Raw genomic sequence first — 23,896 nt, forward strand, 5'->3', positions numbered from 1 at the left:
CACTGTATACGGTCCCGTCGGCGCATACAACAATTGTGACCTTATCTGGTCGCCCGCGCTCGCTCGCGCTGACGGGAGTTTCATCTCCTAAATGTCTTACTCCGTGGCCTGGGCTAAAGTAGGCAACGCGCTCCAACCGCCATTTTGGCTTTTGACAAGTTTTGACCGGGCTTGGCCGGGCTATGAAACTGGCTGCAAGAAGCTGCATGCCAGTTCAAGAGGCCGCTACTAGGTGGCCATTCGTGAAAAATGCTCTCACTATCATCACTGTGATTACGGTCACCGCATGGTTTGTTGGACGGGTCAACTCGCGGAGGAAGGAAACTCAGGAGAGGCCCTGACGTCACTCTTTGTGAAGCTATTGGCCTCGGGCTCCACCACTGGAAAAGCTGGCGCCACCATCGGCGTGACGTGCTAGGAGGGATCACGTGGACATAGTGGCCGCGTCGGCTGCTTCGGGAGCGCCGAAGCGAGCTGAAAACGAGTTTGAATTCCCTCGTATGCTGCGGTCTTCATTTAGTGGCGAAATTTTCCCGCTTCGAGTGTCTCCTTTACAACGCTTGGACGCACTACAATAGGTAACGGCTGCATTTGAAGGCGCACAACATGGTAGGCTACTGCTCAGTGCCGCAGGGCCGGACGCACGTAACGGAGGCCGGTGTCAGCCTTATTCACACGTAGCCGCAGGACAAGAAGCTGCGTGAAGCTTGGCTCGCGAAACGTAAAACCGGCAAACAGTCATCGGCTACAACTCGGGTATGCAGCAAGCACAGACGCGAGGAAGATTTCTGCTACGGCGCCTGGTCTGCGATGTTCTGAAGACGCGCACTGAGACGCTCGCCCGAGTCTGCTGCACGACTATAATGTCATGACGGTTTGGTCTATCAACTTGTCGATATTACAGATGCTGGCAAGTTCAGTGGAGTGGAAAGGCAGCGGTAAGAAGCACATTTAAAAAAATCATGGCATATGGTCATGTTCGTGTTATGAATTAATGCACTGGATTACAAAAAAAGGAGCAGCGGGAAATTGCACGCTGAGAACACTGATAAACATACAGTGCGACACAACTCGAGAAATAATATTGAAAGTTCAAAGAATTTAGAAGAAAAAAAAAGATTGAATCGTCGCGACGGCACATCATAGTCCCTGTAGGCGTCGAAGTCTCTACAATGAAATTATTTTTTTACAGCTCTGATAGCTCCCACGCAACAATGGTTGCTTGTATACTGTCAAATGCTCATATTCTGCGGCATAAAGCTCATGGCACGGTGCGAGAACACGTGCGCGGAGAAAGCAAAACAGTGCGCGGACAAGCATGCAGACGCGCAGTCAGTCGCTGCGAATCTGTGCGATCGCTGCATTGAGGCTTCTTTCTATTACGCTCCATTTAGTTATGCAAACACTATAAGAACATATTTCACATAGTTTGCTCTCAGCGTTTACCTACCTTTCACGCAAGAAGCCGGTTCGGGAGACTCCCTCGCCGCGACCGCGCGCAGTGGCGTTCACTGTACGTATTCGGTAAAGAGATAGCGTCTGTAAACGATTGTGTGCTTTCAGTTTGCCCAATATTATTATTTAGACAGTAAACAACTTCTCTCGTTTCGAAAGTACTTACAGAAATGTCCGGGAGAGCTCGCGTGTGGTGTTTTCAGTGAGCGCTGACAGCAAAACCTATGAAGAGCGCGCCGCGTGATCCCTCATACTACGCCAGCGAAGCGCTTCCGATAGATGGCGACTCCGTAACTCCTTGCCGCCAATAGCTAAAGGGAAGCCGGAAGTTGGCATTGCTCCACCTACCGGGCCAGCTCTCCTCTCTTGTTTACATTTCTCGCGAAACCACGCCGTGCTGCGCGCAACCGGGCTGCTCGGACGCGCGCGCTCCGCAGCAAGACTAAACAATCGTTAGCACGTTAGCATGATTACGCCAAAGAGGGCAAAATTTCCCGTGGATATTCCTTCGTCCGTTGCCATTGCTTGGGCGCGGTGACGACGAGGAGCACGAGCCGCATGATGCCGGGGAGTTGCCAAATCCTAGCTCTGGAGAAGCGGTCGCGGCTCTGGACCCCCTCCGCAGGTACGTCGCACCTCACAGCGACGCTGACAGTAATGCGGCCTTCCAGGCTATTGAGACACGTGTGGTAATTTCTAGCGAGCGAAAGAAACTGCAAGCCACCATTCTACACTTTTTTAAGTCCTAAGCGCACTCTGCGGAAATAAATTGTCTACAGTTGAAGCTGCACTTTTTTTTCATTCATTTTCGGAGCTTTCCTCACTGTTGCGTTTTCCCGGCTGTTACGTTTTTTTTCCTCGGTCCGGTGAAAAACGTATGAACGGGGTTTCACTATACTGCCTCTCGATACACCCTACTATAATTAATCGGATTAGTAGTTACTTAACTGGGTGCACTTAACATGTTCTGGTCAATGGCGTTTCATCAACTCAAGTCACCATGACCTCAGGTGTACCGCAAGGTTTAGTTCTTGGGCTGTTGTTATTCTTAATTTACATAACTGATATTGAGAGGGCCTTGAATGCAAAGTGCGTTTATATGCAGATGATTGTGTTGTTTATAGAAATGTGCAAAACATACAAGATGTCTCCAGCTTATAGAATGACCTCAACAGAACACATGCATGGTGCTGAAAATGATACATGCCTTCAAACAGTTCAAAATGTCAGTTCATGTAATTTACCCGAAAACGTGTGCCAGTGAGATCACTGTATAACTTGGATGGCCTTCCTCTTGAAATAATTAAGCATTATAAACATCTTGGTGTCTTTTTTTTCAGGAAACTTAAAGGGCCCCTGAAACGGTTCGGACAAATTTTGTAGACGCGTAGGGTACAGCTTAAGTAGAACATTCGCACCACAATTTAAGTGAAGCGTTACGTATTAATGGAGCTACAAGCGATTAGAAGTTACCCTCCTCCCCATCCACGCTTTTCCTCCTCAACTCGTTCGCCGAGCGAGTGGGGCTACGCTCCGCCTTCACTGGTCCTGCGTCACGATGCAACGTCACATCGTCCACTTCCGGTTGTTTTGGAGCCCGCCCCCACCTGCGCGAGACCTCTCCGCTAGCCGCTTGGCTGTTGACCCCAAGCGAGAGCTATCGAAGCAGCGTGCGTTGCGAGCATTCTGTCGTAGCGCCGAACGTGTCTGGTATTCCGTTAACCACAGGCAAGCTGGTCATTTCGGTAAATCAATGGAGGCATAAACTCAAGCTTATGAAGGAACTTTGGCATAGACGTACGTGAGCGGCCTGATCGGTCTACACGGTCCAGACACTTGTTGGCGCAGCGCTTAACCAGCCAAAGAAAGCGCTAATATTGCTCTAACCAAGTGTAAAACATTTTAAACATTTATAAAAACAACGTGTCAATGATTACACTCCTGCGAAAAATACGCACCAGCAGCAAAGAAGAATACGCTTCGTTACTGCTACTGTGTATGGTTGCACTCTATGCCACCAGGTGGCTGCACTGTGCAGACCATTCACATTTGCCCTTCTGCTCATCTCGGCTCATCCCGTTACGGCACAGTCAAGCGGCCAGACCCTGTCCACTTGCGCATACGTTTGCCCTAATACGGGACTCGCGAAACGCTGTTGCGTTAGTAATCTTCCGGTGTAAAGTGATGGCCACAAACGCGCAAATCCTGGTGCCGATCGGATAGCGGTAGTCCGATGCGCAGCAGCTAGTTCGCTCGTACGCTGCCTTGCAGAGGGACACGATGTCGCAGCTTGACATATTGCCAGTCGCTACGTTTGCAGTCCACAAGGCAACAAAGTCGCATCATAGTGCTCGCGAAAAGATTGAGACCAACTGTGACCGTGGCGCTCTCGTCAAAATGGAGTACGTTGTAACACAAGCAGACGACACTTGCTGTGTGCCGGAAGTGCTTAAGTGTACTGAAAAATTGTTCTTGTGCATTCTCTTTATGCTACTTTCTTTTCATAAAAACAAATTAACTAACATTCCAACTTTACGAAGATCATTTGTTTACCATAAAGTTGGAAAAATTATCGATCACGCGCCCTGGTCAGCCAATCAGATAGCTCGCCCCACTGACGTCATATGGGTGATTTTGGTCATATGGGTAGGGGCAGCTTAAAATTCCGCCGAGCTGTGCGCTGCGATCGGCAGCGATGTGCATTTTTAAAACCTTATAATAAATTACACGCTTTACGCAGAGCACTTATATGTGTCAATTAATGATCAGAAGGACCTACTCTAACGACTCAGTACGTTTGTAGAAAATCGTCAAAAGCGTTTCAGGGTCCCTTTAAAGTTAAACTTAAATATCTCGCTTTAAAGTCAATTCAGCATTATAAACATCTTGGTGTCTTTTTTTCAGAAAACTTAAAGTTAAACTTAAGTATCTCGCTTTAAAGTCATCCAGAATACTTAATCTGACCAGACGTAATTTTTATCAGGTCCCTGTAATTGTAAAAGAAGAAGTTTATGTTACGAATGTGCGTTCAATTCTTGAATATGCTTGTGCAGCGTGGGACCCTCAAACCTTGTTGAAAACCTCAGAACGAATTCAAAACCGTGCTGCCAGGTTTGTTTCTGGCAGTTATGACTTCCACAGCATTGTCTCAGTAATTAAAAAATATCTTGGCTGGAAATCATTAGTGCATTGTCAAATGACCACAAAACTGCAACTGTTTTTCCAGATATACTTTGGTGTCACCGGAATAGACAAAGATCAGCACATTCTTCCTCCCCACTATGTCCCTCAGCGATATGATCAGGATTATAAAGTTCTCGAAATGCGCTGTCACACTGAAGTTTTCCTTCATTCCTTTTTCCCGTACACTTCAGCTCTGTGGAATAGGCCCCTTATGAGCATTAATCAATGTAAAACCTGTTCCAAGTTTACATCTTTCTCATCGTTAAATTTCTCATAGCTGCAAATTAACCTATTATTATTTCTTCACTTGTATCTTGGTTTATGGTTTGCCTATTGTAACAATTTACCTTTTGCTTTATTGTTTTCTTGGTTTCCCTTGTCTGTGTTCTCCTGCTGGTGTTAGTCTTGCTCTTTCTTCTAAGCTTTCTGTATATGTGTATTTTCTTTCCGGGGCCAGTCCTTTCTGTACTAGTGTATCTCTGAAATATTCCCCCCGCCCTGCTACAATGCCCTTGTGGCGCTGCAGATATCACATAAATAATAAAAAAAAATCTTTGGTTCATTCCCTTTTGCTGCAATGGTGGCCTTCGCAGAAGCTAGGTACCATGGGGGATCAGCAAATAATGCAGGACAATTCCGGAATTTGGCATTTTGTTTGGCAGTGACAGTGACTGTTCTTTTGAAGGTTTCGAGGAAGACTGAACGAGGACATAAACAAACCTTCACTACCTTTGGGTACAACGATCTTTATATTTCAATTTTTTTTTCTCTTTTTGAACTTTCCTTGATTGTATACCGAAAGTTAGCCCACTCCCTCTTTTCACTTTATTTGCTCTAGATTTTAGGTGGGCTATCTCTCGGGATATTGCAGTATGTGTTTTGTTGTGTGTGTGGATTTTATGCTGCAGTGTTTACCTGTTAGTTTTTCCAGCACATGCAGATAGTGGCTTTTTTCCCATCATTATCATGCTGAAATCCACTCTTGTTCCCTGCTCAAGCAAGTTACTCACAACTTGAATTTGTTCTGCGAGTGGATGCTTTGACCCACAGATTGTGCATAGAACGCTATGTGCACGCACCCACAGGCACATAAATAAGACAGAGGAAACAAGCACCTTGCTGTTTATTCCCACACTTGTTTCCATTTGTACTTTGTGTCTGCGTGTAGAGTTTCTTGTCCGGTTTACTATGGTATTTAGTTTTGTTTGCAAAATTTTATTATACTGTTTTGTGATATCCAATGTCTGGAAGGCTGCGAAGTGTCTTTTGCATAATGAATATAAACCTGGCTTGCTTCTTGTTTCAGCATTTCTTTCTGGTGCTTTGTAATAGCAGTTTGCGTCAGCTCACCGGTGTTCAAATCTGTGCTCCTTTCATCTGGAACGCAGGCACCTGCAGTGCACATTAGCTCTGACTTTAAGGAAGAAGTCTCTGAGGCTCTTTATGCCATCAGCAGTGGTGCAGAGGCTCTTTAAAGAGGCACTGAAGAGAAGAATGGTTTCACTGGTACCAGTAAATTACCCTTGCCAAAAAGAAATGCCACTCTTGGCAAGCCAGAAAAGACTGGCACTGATGCCGCCTTGAAGTTCCCGCACCAGCTTACTGTGACATCATGGATTTCGGCCGTGTTAATTGTTTGTTTATAAAAATAAGAACTGTGTTCTAAAAGAGCCAGGAACATTTAGTGTGCCAACATGGCCCAAATATGAAAAAATACTTTGAAATCTGTGATGTCACACTGACATCAGGCTAGCGAGCCTGTCTTCACTCGACATCCTCCCTGTCTCTCTCTCTCTTTCTCCCTCCCTCAAAAAATTAAATTTTGACCTTATTTTATTTTGTATTAATCAACCTATTACCACAAAGTTAACAACAATAGAGTTTGCAAAGAATACTTTATCACTTGTAAACTGACTTAGTGTTTCTCTTTCAAGTCCCGTTAATGACATTGTGGCTATTCCTAGTGAAATTGCTATGTCATGTTTGGGGTCTCCAAGACAACTAATTGTTGTAGAGAAAGAAGTAAGGCATACACCCACCCAAGCAACTTTCCTGTTGCTGTATATGTATTGACATCTTTTTTACATTTGCAGAACTGAAGGCAAGACAGATTACATCAGCCTGAAGCAGTTGATCACATTTCTCAATGAAGTAAGTCATGTTGCTCTGTACATTACTGGATAGTGCCTTATCTATGTCTTTTCTGCATTTGCATAACTGTGAAAATATTCAAAGAGGGTTTGATACTAGTTGGCTAAGTTACCTGTAATTTTGGAGTTTTCAGCATAAAGTTTTCAATTTGCAATCTAGGATTTGTAAACTAAACCTGCCTTATTGTATGTGCATTCAGCAGTTCCTGGATTTCATGCTTCGAATGTGGCAGATACCACCGTGATGGCTACTGTGATCATTTCACTCTTCATGTAATGCCCTACTGGGGCCCTTGAGTTATGGGTATACCAAATAGTAGATATTGAATAGCATATCGAATTGAACCAATAAAAAAAAGCCATATATTGGATCAAATACAGTGCACACTTGTTACAACGGACTCTGATAATCATGCAAAAAGGTCCGTTCCATCCTGTTCTATTCGAAATTACGGTCGTGGTATGTTGTGAAAAGGGGAAACTTTCACATAAACCACAGTTTAACCCGTAAGCGCGTGCAAAAAGGATAAATACATCAAAAATAAAATACCTAACCATAGATAAATTGGTTTGCACGGTAATCACACAACCATGTGGCATGGTGTCTTCCTGTCCGCTGTTTTATGGATGCCGGTTGCTGACAAATGGAGGCACCCTCATACTAGAGCATAGGTGCATCCATGCAACGGCAAGATTAATGGCTGGCACAACAGCAGAGAGTGTGCTGGCCTCTGCTACTGTGCCAGCCAACCAGCTCAAGCGCACCACTGCCACCATCGACAAAAACGATGGCTACAGTTTGTTCTTCACCAAAAACAGTTGCCGGAAGTATAAAGCAATGTCTTAATTTTATCTGTCACGACAAGCAGTGACCACTGTCAAATGTGTAGCATGAACGAGAACCACAGTGTGAGGCAAGTTCAACTTGGAGCCTGGCTGCCACTGCACTGCATGCGAGACAGCTTGACCGCATCATGCGCCTCGCAGTCTGGGCAGCACGAACAGCAGCATATCTTCGTTTCTGTGTAAATTGATGTGATGAGAAATAGAGCATTCTCAAAACGCTGCAGTTTGCGGTGGGTGGCGGTGGTCTTCTTGCATGGTCAGCATGAAAACTCTCCGCCGGCAGGGCGCTGCGCGACACACCGTTGCAGTAAGCTTGCTGCTAGTGTGTTCGTTGCTTAAGAAAAAATGCATTTTCACAACATCCACAAACGACCAGAAATGGTTGCTTCCAGCGCACTGCCACATGCATGTACCGTGGCGGCAAAGTATGTTGCGTTTACACTGTATAGACAAAATTTCCCTTAAATGTAGTATGTTGTAGCCAATAGTCCATTATAGTCAGGCCCGTGTTAAAAGCGAAATTGTTTACATTGATAGTACAGGAGACCAAACTGATTGAGAAAGATAGTCTGTTATATCCGAAAGTATGTTGTATGCAGATCCATTGTAACAGGCGTGAACACTATTGAATGTTAGAAAGCTGTCTGCAAAATCTAATGCTTACAAATTTTGGGCAAGAAAATAAAGCGCTGCACATGTTCGGGAGTCTCGTAGCATTAAATAACGAGAATGTAGCATGCTGTCTGTAACTTAGGTACATAGAAATCGAGATATACAGCACGGTCCACTCTCGTTAAAGGGGACGCCAAATTTATTTATTTGAATACCTGCAGCACCACAAGGGCATTGTAGCAGGGACGGCATTTCAGAGATACACTGGTACAGAAAGGACTGACTCCAAAAGGAAAATATGCACATACGGAAAGCTAAGAAAAAAAGAGCAAGACCAACATTAGCAGAACCACATATGCAAGGGCAACCGAGAAAACAAAGTGAACAATGACACAAGAAAGGTTTACGCACTTTCATTAAGGATTAGAAGTTTCTGGAATTCATTTATGTCGGTGACGGTTGCGATGTGTGATGCCAAGCTATTCCACTCGGTTATAGTGCGCGGTATGAACGATCTGGCATAAGTTAGTGTGCGACACGTGAAGTGTTCGATTTTAAAAGGGTGATCACAGCGGGGAAAGATGGCAGAGGGCGGCTTAAAGAAGTTCTCGCGAAGTGATGCATGATGGTAGAGCTTATGAAGAAGTTGTAAGCGAGCGATTTTGCGGCGACATGATAACACCTGCAGTTCAGCACGATTCTTCAATGAAGTGACGCTGGTGTGACGTGAGTAATCCGAAAAAATAAAACGCACAGCACCGTTCTGCAGGGCTTCAATGTTTTTAATAGTGTAGTCTTGATCGGGATCCCAAATGGCTGAGGCATATTCTATTTTAGGACGGATGAAAGTGATATAAGCCAGTTTACGTAAGTGCGATGGGGTGTGTTCCAAGTTACGTTTAAGAAACCCAAGTGAGCGGTTTGCTGAAGCAAAGGTGACGTTAATATGGTAATGCCAGGTCAGGTCAGACTGAAAGTTAACTCCAAGATATTTGTACGTGGTTGTAAGTTCCACTGAAGTATTATTTAGCAAGTAAGACGTTGCAATGCGAGAAGCTTTTTTAGTGAAAGACATCAACTTAGTTTTTGAAGGATTTAGTGCCATTAGCCAAGTTGTGCACCACGATGTTAAGGATTCAAGGTCAGATTGCAGAGATTGGCGGTCAGCTTCAGAAGAGATGTTGCGGTAAATAACACAATCGTCAGCGAATAGCCTAACTCTAGATTTGAGGGAGGAGGGTAAGTCATTTATATAAATTAGGAAAAGCAATGGACCGAGCACACTTCTTTGAGGAACACCGGATGAGACTGGGACGAAAGGAGAGTCAAAGTTATTGACCGACGTGAACGGTTGTCTGTTAGAGAGGAAGGCTTGGACCCATGCCAGAACAAGTGGGTGAATATTAAGTTATCTAAGTTTAGTAAGAGCCGGTGGTGAGGAACTCGATCGAACACTTTTGAGAAGTCAAGGAATATGGCGTCAATTTGGATGCCGGCGTCCAATGATGAGTGTAAATCCTGAGTAAATCCTGCAAGTTGTGTTTCACATGAGAAGCCCTTGTGAAAACCGTGCTGGTATTTGAAGATGATATTGTGCTCCTCTAAATATGTAATTACTTGTGAGTGTATAATGTGTTCCAAGAGTTTACAGATGGTACTAGTTAAAGATATAGGTCTGTAGTTAAGTGGGGCGAGCGATCCCCTGATTTAAATATGGGCACTACTTTTGCTATTAGCCAGTCCTGAGGAATGGTGCCTGACGATTGTGATAGAGAGAAGATGGCTGCCAAGCAACGATAGATACCAGAAGAAATATGTTTAAGTATTTTGTTGTTGAAGCCATTATGATCAGATGCAGATGAAGTTTTTAATTTTCCAAGTAGAGATAAAATACCTGCTTTGTCAATTATTATTTCAGTCATATTAATACCGGAAACAACATCAATGTTAGGGCATGTAGTAATAACCTCAAGAGTAAAAACTGATGAGAATGAATCCTTTAATAACTTAGCACATTCGAATTCAGTAACAGGAAAACCATTGGTATTAGCAAGAGTTACATCGGGGTGGTTGCTGGGATTTCATCATCATCATCATCAGCCTGGTTACGCCCACTGCAGGGCAAAGGCCTCTCCCATACTTCTCCAACTACCCCGGTTGTGCGCCAAAAGCGCCGAGGGTTATTTATTAGCAAAGATGACAAATCATGACTGAAAAAGCGACGACGAGTAGTTTTTAAAAGCTGTTGATATTCCTTGTCATACTTTTTATAGTGACACCACGAAGCCGATAATCTGTTTTTGTCTGCCATTCTGAAAAGTCGTTTCTTTTTATTATTAAGTCGACGTAATTGCTGATTGAACCATGGAGAAATGTTGCTTGTTTTGATGGTCATAACTGAAATGTATTTCTCAATTAAGTTTGAAAGAGTATTTTTAAAAAGGTTCCAGTTATCTTCAATGGAACGTGACAAGTGGGCATCTAAAAAATGTTTCGTGAAATGGGATAATACGATACATATTGCATCAAAATTGGCTCGCTTATAACACCTTATACACTTTCCAGCAACTCTCTTTTTGTTGAGTGAACAAGTTAAGCTTCCAGTAATTATGTCATGGTCAGAAAGACCATCGAGATGAGCTATGTCAGTAAACAGGTCAGGTCGAGAAGTTAAAATTAGGTCAGTAATGTTTGCGCATGTGCTCGAGCAACGTGTAGGTTTTTCGATAAGCTGGCACAACGAAAAATCAAGGCAAGAATGAAGAAATTCCTGTGCCTGAGTATCGTTGGCTGAAACAGATAGTGTAGACCATTGAATATTGGGATAGTTGAAGTCTCCAAAGATTATAAGAATCGCATTTGGAAACCTCCCGCATATTTCAACAACAATGCAATGAAATTCACTTTCGAAGGTCGCATTCATGTCCGGGGGGCGATAAAAAACACCAACAATGAGATCAGTGGAACCAAGCTTCAGGGACACAAATACGCTTTCAAGAAATGAGTTAACAAAGATAGGTATAGCAATGAAATCTTTAGAAATTCCAATAAGCACACCCCCGCCTCTTCAATCCTTTCTATCGCAGCGAAAAAAGTTAAAATCTACTTGACTGACAAGAATATTATTATCGGAAACAGTATCGTTCAGCCACGTTTCTGTCAGTGCGATGATGGAAGGCGAACTTGAGTCGATAATTGAAGATAGTTCAACACTTTTAGAAAGAACACTTCTGATATTAGTGTAGAATAAAGAGACCTTTCCGTCTGAACGAGATGGGGTGGTTACATGTGCTTGACGCTTAGAAGGGGCACGTCACGTAGGTGGGGTGATTGCTGAGCGTGCGTCGGTGCGTGGTACACACACTGCACAATTAGAAGTTGTGTCCCAAATGCAAGTGTCGTTATTTAGGCACAGCCTGTCAAAAATAAGATGCACACGATCACCTTCCTTCCTTAGTGTTTTCGAAAACTGCAATAACTTCCTGCGTTTGTCCCGCACAGCCTCAGAATAGTCCCGTGCGACACTGAAGGGCGTATTTTGTTGTTTGAAGCCTTTGGTCAGAATGGTTTCGACTTCTATGTCATTAAAAAGTTTAGCAACGATGGGGTGCTTTTTAACTGAGAAGCGACCTATGCAGTGAGCCCTGGCTAGTGACGAAATCGAAAAGTCAAGTCGGTTCATGCAGAAGTCACGCACAAGGTGTTCAGATGATTCCCATGTTTCAAATTGTTCCCCATCATCAATTCTATAGAATATTACTTTTGACTTTCGGGAACGATTTTCCAAGTCGTCAATTTTGGCTTGGAGGTCTGAGAGGTCTGATGAAGGTCTGATATTGTCCCGGCGTGACAGGTTTTCCACCTCAACAGATTTTGAAGTCAGTTTAGTGATAGATTCCCTAAGTGAGACAATTTCGGAGTTAAGCTTGTCATACATTGCACTACAGTCAACAGCTCCTGTAGAAGATTTGAGCGAAGATACACGTGTTTCAAGAGCTTCGAAGCGGGAATTAAAAGATTCCTTGATATCGGCAATGTCACGTGCAATTTGTTTCTGACCAGCCAACAATTGCGCGAGAAGATTAGCCGTCTCTGGAGGGCAACTAGTGGAGCACTGACTGCTACTTGTAGTAGTGTTATTAGCCTCGCTTGACTTTGATGTACTTTCTGAAGGCACACCTCTAGGTCCAGGGTTAAATTCAACATCCCCACTCAAGAGAAGGCTATCAGTAACAGTGCAAAATGTGAAAGCAGCAAGTAACAACACTGTTCGGGCAGAACAGCAGCAGCAAAAAGCAGTCATCAGAACGGTAGCTATAGGCACCTTGAATATAACATACCTGCATGAAAAACAGGCAGTGTTTAAGAAACATTCCGGCGTCGCAGCTGTACTGCCCACTGAAGGAAGGTGCCGTTGCGAAGACTTTTATATCATCCGGTGTAGACGTCGCTGACCGCAGCTTAGTGGTGATTGGTAGAACAACGATGACATCAGCCAGAAGCGAAGCACGTGGGAGGCCGTCAGCAAAGCCAAGGGGCATGCCAAGGCTATCACCAGCAAGAGTGACAGGGCTGTCCATGGGCATACTATCGACTGCATCCATGTGCCAGTGAAAAGGAAGCACAGAATATAAGGCAGCGTTGCCGCAGAAGAATCCATGGAGGCATCCCAAGAACTGCGTGAAAAACAGGCAGTGTTTAAGCAACATTCCGGCGTCGCTGTTGTACTGCCCACTCTATATATACAGTATCTTTCATCAATAGAATTTCTGTTGAATAGAATCAAGTCCTTTTTTTCTGCTGAAACTAAAGAATTAGTTACATTCTGTTGTACTGAATGCCAATGAGGTTCTTAATTTAATAGTGGTCCTGTGTTTTGCTGCAATCTTTTATTTATTGCATAGAAAGTTGGGCTTTCCAGTTTTTCTTTGCACTAAAAAAAGGGCTATCCCAATTTTGCGACAGGTGGATTATCGTAATGCCAATGTGCATACAAACGAAAGGACCCTGCATCACATGACCTATTCACTTCTCCAAGCATATCCAGCCCCAACAGTTACGAGCAGGTGCCATACATCACGTCTCATTGTGAGGTTTGACGGGATTTGGCACCTGTCAAAGATTGTAAAATTTGGAAAGTCACGTCAAGTTCACTTGATGCTCCCCACCTCTTTGTTCATCCGCAGTCCGTGCAAATGCATGCAACCAGCCATGCTGCTCTTGAGCCTGCCATGCACATCGAATGTGAGTATTGTAATGGGTTGCTTGAAGCGACAACAAGAGGCAGATGGGCATCTCTGAACAGTGTAGGGAACGAGAGATCACTGCACGGTGTGCCCCAAAGATGGTGGCCGTGAACAACTCTGTTGCCATCCTGTGCACTCAGCTTCATTTGCAACGCAGTTTGTCGGCTTTCCGAGCATTGCACAGCTGCTGCAAATAGATCTGGATCGATTTGGGACCAAACTGTAAATTATGCCCGATGAGGCATGCGCCAATTAGGCCTAATGGCCTAGGCAGTGTGGCCGTGATGAAAATTCGCCACTGGCTGGTGGTGTAATGGGCCACAAGCCGTAACAGAGTGCTTGCCATTATGTTGTACGGGTGCCTCATCAGGGATCAGTTTTGAGATCACCTGTGCGGGCAAGATTGATGGCTGTTGAAGTGGCATGAAGTTCGGCGCTGCATATCCAACAGAATCTGTGAGCCTATCGGAGACTAATCAGCCTGATCTTTACACATGCTTTTGCACTTAACGAAATATGCGCTGCTTTTGTTGTCGTTCGCTCTGTCCATATCGCATTATCGTTTCGACCAGTCCTGTGCACCCAGACGAACCTTGTACCGGCGGAGGTGGACCTGGCCGATGCGGCAAAGTAGAGTAAAGTGGAAGCAAAAACAAGTATTGTTCTTTGTTCCATTTGGGCAAAAGTTAAGGCCACCCTCAGTAACAGCACGCCTGTCACAAACGAATTAATTTCTTGCCAATGTGTTTAGAGCAGATGTGAAACTGACTGCAGTCCCTCCACGACCATAGAGTAACGCTGGGCCTAGCCATGGGGGTATTGTTCCATCTTTCACACGGTCTCCATGTTCTGACTGTGCTGCCTGTGCCGATTCATAGAGCCCAGCACCTTCGTCCTCAACTTGTCTGTGCAGCCATGCGCCTGAATTTGACAGGCAAATTCTGCATAATTTGTTGACACTCCGTCACTCGCTGTTATGGAAGTGCAAATGGTGCATTGTAAGCCGTTTGTCTACAGACAGCATGGTAACGCACATGTGGATTGGCGATTGAAGATAATGTTTATTTTGTTCTTGTTTTTTAATTTAAAGAAGTATAGGTGGCACAAATAGGAGCTACAAATTTAGATGATCCCTGCACACACATGCCTTTCGCAGAAGAACAGTAACACTCAGTTGAAAGCTGCCCATATCTTGCGCCTCTTGGTTATATCTTCACTGTAGAGTCAGCAGCTGTGTACAGATCAAATGAAAGGATGAAATTTATTTATTTATCGCAGACGTTCTCAATGTCTGAAATGCAAAAAAGTGCAGGAAGTGCAGCCTGCAATGCTCTGGTATGCTTTTTTCTATGCAGAAGCAACGCGACCCACGGCTAAACGAGATCCTGCACCCGTTCTACGATGAGCGGAGGGCACGGGAGATTGTCACTGCCCACGAGGCCAACCCCGACAATGTGCGGGAGGGTCGGCTCAGCCAGGGGGGCCTGGTGCGCTACCTCATGTCGGATCAGAATGCGCCCGTGTTTCTCGATCGGCTCGACATGTACATGGAGATGGACCAGCCGCTGTCCCACTACTACATCAACTCCTCCCACAACACCTACCTCACGGGGAGGCAGTTTGGGGGCAAGTCCTCCGTGGAGATGTACCGGCAGGTGCTCCTAGCAGGATGCAGGTTCGTGCCTCTGAATTCTGCTCATTTTGGGTGAGGAAGGAGGTACGGAAAAGATGTTGCAAAAAAAATAAAACAAATGAATGAGTCCTGTGACTTCCGTGCACAGATAGTATGCCTCATTACAAATGTTGATGGTATATTGAAGCAGCGCGATGGTACGAGCGCAAGAAAACAACTACGATGGGACTAGCACTGACTGCCAACTTTACTCTATTGGAAGAAGCACCAGCCATTTATAGTCAGACGTAAAAACAACAAGGAAAACCATTTAAATTGACAAGCATGCACACAAGTAGCACTACAGGTACAGTTGTTTGTCCAGAATAAATGTATCTTGATTTGATAGGCCAAATGATGCTCCACTGACAAGCTTACCTTTTGCTTTTGCAATGCAGCAAGTGCCTACAAATTCTTTTTTTCTTTCTTTAGTTTTTGCATGTTTCTGGAACCTGGTGCTGCTAAACAGTGGAATGCGTGCACATCTGTTACAATGAACAGCTGCCATACCGTTTTTTTTTTTTTTTGCACTGTTTTTGTACTGTCTTGCTCTGTCGTGAAAAAGTTGCCCGGTTTGTGCAATATGTATCTTTTGAACAGCTTAAAGGTGTATGTGCATTTATGATTTTTTTTACATTGCATAGTTTTAAAAGTTTCCAAGGAGCGGAGAACACTAAGGTGACTTGATGTCGACTGGTGACTTTCTTTAGATTGTGAGAAAGCCTGTGAACACACTGTATAGCATGTACTAGTCTTTTTTTTCCTTGTCGTGCTTTTGCAAAAAGTAAAGAAGTGCACAAGCAAAGAAATAAGCCAGCTGGCAGTTAGGTGACTGCCATAGCAAAAGATGGAGGCTCGATGAGTAGTGGCAGGTTTTTCTAGGCTGGCCTTTGTGGCAAAGGACGGGGCCCAAACTGGCAGGAACCTGCCCAGGTACCACAATGCACCTTCGCAGTACTTTGAGGAAGGAGAGTCAGCGCATTGCCGGTGGGTCCCCTTTTCGGGCCAGGTCTTCCGAGCCACCCGCCACTGTCTCCAGAGCAGCAGTTGGAGATGCATCCGCACTTCTCGAACACCACGTCCATCCCTGACCTGCATCTTGACCACATTCTCTTTCTCTCCTTTTTGTCTCCTGTTGTCTTTTCGTTCTCTTCTTTTTTCTTTCTGCATACAGCAAGACCTCGTTGATTTGAATTCCATGAGACCGAAAAAAATGTAAGAATTAACGGGATGTCGAGTTATAAAGAGTATCAAGAAAACAATAAACAAATGCTTACTAGGTGAGCACGCTTTTATTTACTGAATAAACGAGCAAATCGTGTTTGTTTTTATTTTGAACGAAAGCAGTGTGGAAGCTGCAATTCTTGTCATCTCATGACTGACTGCCTTTAGCAGCAGCGAAGGCCTCGTGACTTCCTTCACAGCACAGCCACGGCGCACGCCTTCATCTGAGGCATGTTTTTTATTACCGCACGCACATCCTGATTATCTTTTCGCCAGGGAGCTAGTTGCCAACAGATCGTCCATCCATTGTGACGTAGCCATTGCTCCTCATTGCTCTTTAACACTGCGCTTTGCACAGAGTTAAAATGAAACAACCGTTTGCCGCAACCACTGGGACAAAACTACAGCTGCTATCGATATGATCATGGACAGCAGTCTTGCAGTTATGAAGGCATGCTGCTGACTCGTGCACCCATTCAAAACGAAACTACTGTTTGCCACAACCGCTGTGGATGAAAGAATGGTGCCTATCGACACGATCCTGGATGGCGACTGCATGTGTTATGTGCAACGGTAAACACAAAAATAAGGGCCTTAAAGGCACGAAGCTGGGCACGAGGCGTTCCGGCATTGTTGTCATTCACATACGACTCGGCTGTTTCGTGTCAATTGGATGCTATTGCCATTGCTGCTCTTTTGTGTCACACATTTGCGGTGCTTCGCGCTCGCCGAGCTCCGAGAGTTGTCCAAATTAACCAGTGTGCCACCAAGTACGTCTGAATTAATTAGGGTTTTATTGCATTAAATAATGTGTACACTTGCCAGGATCAGAGGACGAGCCCGAATTATCCGATTTTCTGAATTAATGTTGTCTAATTAATAAGGTTTTAGTGCATATCCTAGAATATTTTAATCGTTTTTCTTTATATTTTCTTGTTATAATTTCCCAAATCACCTGAATACATGACACTCGCCTTACTCCGAAAGGCCACTGGGGCTGTCCTTTCTTGCAGCACCAAACACTGAATTCCCCCACTGGCACCATAGCAACAATAACCAACTAATTTTCACAAACACATCACCTCTTTCTTTTGTCCTTCCTAAAGCATCCTATTTAATTTTCTTCTTGCTTTTTTCTATAAATGCATGAATTCAAACCATTTCTCTCTGAATTCTTGCCCATGAAGGGGCAAAAAGTAGGTTGCAGTTTTTCTTGCAAACAATTCCGTATTCAAATGTCATTCATCACTTAACTTTTCTCACCATTATTTGACATCTGGTTTGAATTCAACTCAAGCCTAAACAGGGACTGCTGTAAAGACACATGCCTATTTGCATGTATATAAAAAGAACAGTGTGATTTGTGCGCAGTGATGACAACTGTACATTGGTTACCTGAACATTGAGTTCTGCTACTTTCCGCTAACTTTATGCTGAAAGAGCCTTGCCTCGGAGGATTGTGTTCCGTGTTCAGTAACCACAACTTGCTGTGGTGCAGGTGCGTGGAGCTTGACTGCTGGGATGGCAAAGGCGAGGACGAGGAGCCCATCATCACACATGGCAAGGCCATGTGCACTGACATCCTCTTCAAGGTGTGTGCTTAGCTCGAAATTATAAACTGAACGCTGCTTACTCTGGCACAGATTTAACGCACCTGAAAGCAGTTCTGTCCAAATGCTTGACAATGCTGAAGTGGTCTTGTGTTGTATTCAACATGTGAAAACAACTTGCAGTTCCCTGCACTCTTGACACTTCTAAGCGATAATTTTTGCTAACACTAGGAGCATGGTTATAGAATTAACTTTGTTGACAAAGTGGCTACAGAAATATTGAAGTTCGGAATATTGAACACTTGCGGTGTGATATATTTGCAAACAGGGAACTGTACACCAACGCCTTTGGACACTTTCGACAGGCAAAGTTGTCATGTTGCCTTCATCCTTAAGGCTGATACCCTGTTTGCATATGAATATGACTGAAAGCAAATTAACTTGTCATTAACGGAAACATTTATCAATATCACACTAGCTGCTTGACAGGGCTAGTGCTCTGATTTGTTTATTCTTATACTGATGAAACCTGCAATAACAAAATCACCAAGGAACGTGAAAGAATTCACTTTCCTCTTGTGCGCCACATGCTGTAAGTGCAAGGGAAAGCGTGCAAGGGTGAGCCAAGAAGCCTTGTGGCTTGATGCACGATGTCATTCCATGCATTGTGTGCTTGGCTTGGAAGGGGAGGGGATTGGAGAGCTTTGCAGGCTTTGCTTTGTTCCGATAGATATGTACCAAAAATATTGTCAATGTGGCATAAAACAGGAGCTTTGGTCACTGACTCTCAAATTCAACAAAATGAATCTTTCTTGTCATTGAAATTTGTTTAAGAAATATTTATGGCCCGTTTTGGGTAAGAAAAGTTAATTGCAACAATACTTATTTGTTATTATAATGAAATGTTGATGCAGTGGAGTAAAGTGCCGATTTTACCAACTGTTTATTCAGGTCTAGCTGTACAATATTTGATTGTACAGTGGAATGTCGTTAATTTAAACTCATTTAATATGAACTTCCAATTTATTCGAACTGACACTGTGATCCTGTCAAAATTACATATATTTAAATGTGCAAGAACACTTGGTAATTAGAATGCATAAGCATTTGCGACAGTTAGTTCGACGATACTATGCCGCCGATCATGCTCTCAGCAGCGCACCAACTTGCACAGCGGCATTTCTGACCGAGCGACATACCGGCTGCTGCTTCTATCTCCCATTGTAAGTACCATATTTTGGCATGTATAACGCGCCCCGATTTGTTTTTTTAAGTCGGGGTGCAGTTTAAATGTAAATTTTGCCTTACAGTGTGGCTTCACAACAGCTAAAATTTTGCATAGAGGTTGGTTTCACGGCAGCCCGTGCCGCGCTGCAGTGAAGCCACAGTTCTGGAACTTATCACTCATGTGTGAGCTCTTAAGCACTTGTGCCATCTAACACAGCACTGCGCGTAAGTCCTTCATTCTGTAACAAGCATGTGACGCCCCCTCGGGCATAATCTTCGTTGGCCTGCCGGGCTCGGTGGTTTGCCAGGCTCGGTAGGCAACATTGGTCACCGCATCAATAAACACAGACGAGCACAGCTGCTCGGCGGTAAGTCATTGTTCATCACCACCGTGCTGCGGAGCGTCTGTCTAATGGAGAGGGCCTTGAGCCCTCCCTCGTGCACGAACCCGGGTGGATCATGACACTGCCGACGAGGATCCACGGATCATCCCACACCACTGCGAGCGGTGAAACACCGTTGCTGCCGCCTGGCGCTGTACGAAAGGCTCGAGCCGTTCAAGGGGAATGGGTCCACCTGGGCAGTTTACGACGAACAAGTCCACATGTTCTCCTGGGCAAACGACACACCCGAGGCCAAACAGCAAGACATTTTCCTGGCTTGCTGCTGGACCTGCGTCTTCAGTCTCCTGCTCGACCTTCTCAAGCCAGCCACGCTGCACGTTAAGGCGCTGGGTGAGCTGCTCGCCATACTGCGCTCGCATTTCAACCCAGCACCGTCCACACTAATGGAGCGTTTCCAAATCAACAACCGGAGCCGCCGGGAAGGAGGCCCTCGGGCAGTTCGTTGCTGCGTTACAAGGGTTAGCGAATGCCTGCGTTTTCGGGGACCAGCTGGACTCGCTGCTCCAGGACCGTTTCGTCTGTGGCATCAACAACATGGCCACGCGACTCCTGGAGCTTCCCGGCCCTTCGCTGGACGCCGCCGTGAAGGTAGCGCTGGCAATGGAAGCTGCCGCCAAGGACGCCAATAAGATTGCCCGTGCGACTGGCTCACCGTCGGCGGAAGCGGCGGTCAACAAGTTGGCGACAAAGGACAGTACCTGCGGTTGCTGTGGTGGTGCCCACTCCCCCTCACAGTGCCAGTTCTCTCAAGCACAATGCTTCACGTGCGGGAAAACTGGGCACCTGGCACGTGTATGCCGAAGGGGGAGGACGAACAGCAGCAGCAGCCTGGTTCAAGCCCAGGTACCACACAAGCCCGCGGCCAAGGTAGCCTTCGCAAGGGTACGTGGCGGGGGTGTGCAGCAGCAGGCTCAAGTTCTTCCACGGCCAGGCTCCACGTTGTGGCCCAGGACCCGCTGATTTTCGACATGTGGCACACAGGCTTTGTTCCATCGTCTGTGTCGCAGTACATGCTGACCGTCGAAGTCTGCAGGCACCCCATTTCCACGGAACTGGACACAGGGGCCAGCGTGTCAGTAATGGCTGGGAAACTCTTCAAGCGTACCTTCCTCAGCGTGTCCGTTGAGGCTTCAGGCATGTTGCTGCGCAGCTACACCAAGCAGCTCTCCCGGGTCCAGAGTCAGGCACAGGTCAGCATTCACTTTGGCGACAGGGAGGCAACCCTTCCCCTTTACTTAACTAAGGGGTTGTCGCTGACACTGCTGAGCCGAAACTGGATTCATGCACTGGGCGTTCGTCTGGCAGAGTACCAGGAAGCCATCTTGCATGTGGTGAAAGATGTCCCCAGCCTCCTGACTGAGTCCAAGTGCCTGTTCCAGCCAGGGGTAGGCATATTCACTGGCACGACGGCTGGCATCTATGTACCTGAGGGAGCCCAGCCATGTTTTTTCAAGCCTTGCCCTCTGCCGTTCGCCCGGAAAGACGGGGTCACCCAGGAGCTGCAGCGGTTACAGCGAGAGGGCATCCTGGTACCTGTCGAGACATCTGAATGGGCCGCTTCCATTGTACCAGTCCTCAAACGAGACGGCGGTGTCAGGATCTGTGGGGATTTCAAGGTTACCGGAAGCCCCGTCACTACCGTCAAGAATTACCCGCTGCCCCGGATTGAAGATCTCTGGTCAGCATTGTCCGGTAGACAGAAGTTTACCAAGCTCGACCTCAGAGATGCTTACCAGCAGCCAGCAGCTGGTGCTCCAGGATGCCTCCCTGAAGTATGTCACAATATCGACAACTTTGGTGCTCTTCCAGTACACCCACTTGCCATTTGGCGTGGCCTCAGCCTCAGCCATACTTCAGAGGGAGATGGACAACCTCTTCAGGGGCATGAGGTATGTAGCGGTGTACTTGGACGACATCCTGGTTACTGGCAGCAATGACGGGAACCACCTGCAGAACATGCACAATGTCCTGGCACGACTGCAGGACGCCGGTCTCAAGCTCAAGCTGGAAAAGTGCATGCTTCTGTCCCCCAGTGTTGAGTACTTGGAACGTGTCATTTTCCAGGCTGGCCTAGCCCTGGCTCCCCGCAAAGCTGATGCTGTGCTCAAGGCACCTAAGCCCCAGAACAAGAAGGAGCTTCAGAGCTACCTCGGCCTCGTCAGCTTCTACAGGAGTTTCGTGCCGAACCTGTCTGAGCATGTACAGTCGCTTCATCTTCTGCTTCAAGATGGTCAGCAATGACTCTGGAAGAAGGAGCAGCACCAGGCTTTTCAGATCAGCAAGGAGCTAATCAGCAAGGCTCCAGTGCTGGTACACTTCGATCCTGCCAAGCCTGTTGTCCTGATCGTAGATGCGTCGCCGTACGGTGTGGGAGCTGTCCTGGCGCACCGAGACAAGGATGGCCAGGAATGCCTGTGTCATTTGCTGCTTGTTGGCTTCATGCTGCAGAGTAACGCTACAGCCAGCTGGACAAGGAAGGCCTGGCCCTCATGTTCGGTGTCGAACGCTTCCACCAGTATCTGTGGGGCCGAAAGTTCGAGGCAGTCACGGACCACAAGCCGCTGTTTGGGCTGCTAGGGCCTGACAAGGCAGTTCCTGTGCAGACATCACCTCGAGTGGTACACTGGGCCTTGAGGCTGGCAGCTTACAGTTCACAGCTGGTTTACCGTCCGGGAAAGAACCTGGGACCTGCTGATGCCCTGAGCTGCCTGCCCCTGCGAGAGGTGCCTGATGCTGTTCCGGAGCCTGCTGAAGTGTTCATGCTGGAGCACGCATACCCGGAGGTACTCTCCAGATGTGCGGTATCGCGAGCGACCAGCCGGGACCCAGTCCTGTCTCATCATCATCATCATCATCATCATCAGCCTGGTTACGCACACTGCAGAGCAATGGCCTCTCCCATACTTCTCCAACTACCCCGGTCATGTACTAATTGTGGCTATGTTATCCCTGCAAACTTCTTAATCTCATCCGCCCACCTAACTTTTTGTCGCCCCCTGGTACACTTCCCTTACCTTGGAATCCAGTCCGTAACCCTTAATGACCATCGGTTATCTTCCTTCCTCATTACATGTCCTGCCCATGCCCATTTCTTTTTCTTGATTTCAACTAAGATGTCATTAACTCGTGTTTGTTCCCTCACCCAATCTACTCTTTTCTTATTCCTTAACGTTACACCCATCATTCTTCTTTCCATAGCTCGTTACGTCGTCCTCAATTTATGTAGGACCCTTTTCGTAAGTCGTGGGCATCCTTCATTCTTCAGGCGAATGATGGCTTTTTCAGCTGCAGCCGCTATTTTGAGCGTGTCGTCGCCATCATCATGAGCGCCAAAGAAATGGCGTAGCAGGTCTGCCGCATCCAACGCTTGTGCGGGCGTTGGTACGTCGGGTTCGCCAATATTAGGCTCCGGGCTGTCGTCGACACATTCGTCACTGTTGTCATTAGGCACCCCCATCACCGCGCGCACAATTCCCACCTCCGCCACCACGTCAGCATGAGGCAGGCTGGAAACAATTGGCGATCGTGCTTGCCAGTACAGCCGTTCAAGCAGCCTTTAGCATCTCGATCGCTCGGTACAAGTTGATCGTAGACTCGCGCTTCATGTTCCCTATTGAGCGGAATCCGGTCGATCACACGCTTGCGGTAGCCCTACTTAAAGGGACACTAAAGTGAAAAATGATTTCTTCTGCATCAGTAAATTACCGTTCTACAACACCAAAAACAACGATAAGACGTTTGGTAAGCCAGAAAAAGTGCAAGAACGAAATATGGGTGGCGACGCCTACTTAAGTTCCCGCACCTGGGGGCTGTGACGTCTTGGATTTTGATGGCATTTTCTAGGGCCTACTAATTATATATAGCGGTACAGATTGACTACATTGTGTTCTAAAGGCACCAAGTATTAAACATGGCAATTTTCGGGAACCTTTATTCAGCCAACGCGGCCCAAATGCGAAAACATACTTTGGAATCCCAGACGTCACGCTGACATACGGGCGCTGGGGTTTCGGCGCGAAATTCAAATACTGATACTTGGACCTTCATTTTCTCATCTAATAATCAAACTATATTTTTTAAATGACTGCCTGCCGAGTTTTCAAACTATGCTTCATTAGTCTAAACTGATTTATTGTTTCGCTTTAGTGTCCCTTTAAAGTTCATGATAACTCCTTGGTCAAGGGGTTGCACAACTGCAGTGCAGTTTGGTGGCAAGAAGCATAGCTCGATGTTTTTGAGTACAGCAGCACTATGGTAGGCCACGCAGTTGTCCAGTACGAGGCATATCTTCCGGTCCAGCTTGCCCAGCCGCTCGTCCCTCTCTCGC

The 23,896-nt window shown here is 46.1% G+C and overlaps 1 protein-coding gene across 1 annotated transcript in view; it reads left to right on the forward strand.

Moving 5' to 3' along the window:
* The window catches only part of LOC142568039 (1-phosphatidylinositol 4,5-bisphosphate phosphodiesterase-like), a 272,674-nt gene that overhangs the window by 118,876 nt on the left and 129,902 nt on the right, over positions 1-23,896 (forward strand). Inside the window, exons 11-13 of the mRNA XM_075678120.1 lie at positions 6,732-6,789; positions 14,848-15,167; positions 17,887-17,980. Of these exons, the coding sequence (XP_075534235.1) occupies positions 6,732-6,789; positions 14,848-15,167; positions 17,887-17,980 (472 nt within the window). The remainder of the gene's footprint in view (positions 1-6,731; positions 6,790-14,847; positions 15,168-17,886; positions 17,981-23,896) is intronic.

This window comes from Dermacentor variabilis, unplaced genomic scaffold (assembly GCF_050947875.1).
Source record: "Dermacentor variabilis isolate Ectoservices unplaced genomic scaffold, ASM5094787v1 scaffold_16, whole genome shotgun sequence".
Classification (NCBI taxonomy): Eukaryota; Metazoa; Arthropoda; class Arachnida; order Ixodida; family Ixodidae; genus Dermacentor; species Dermacentor variabilis.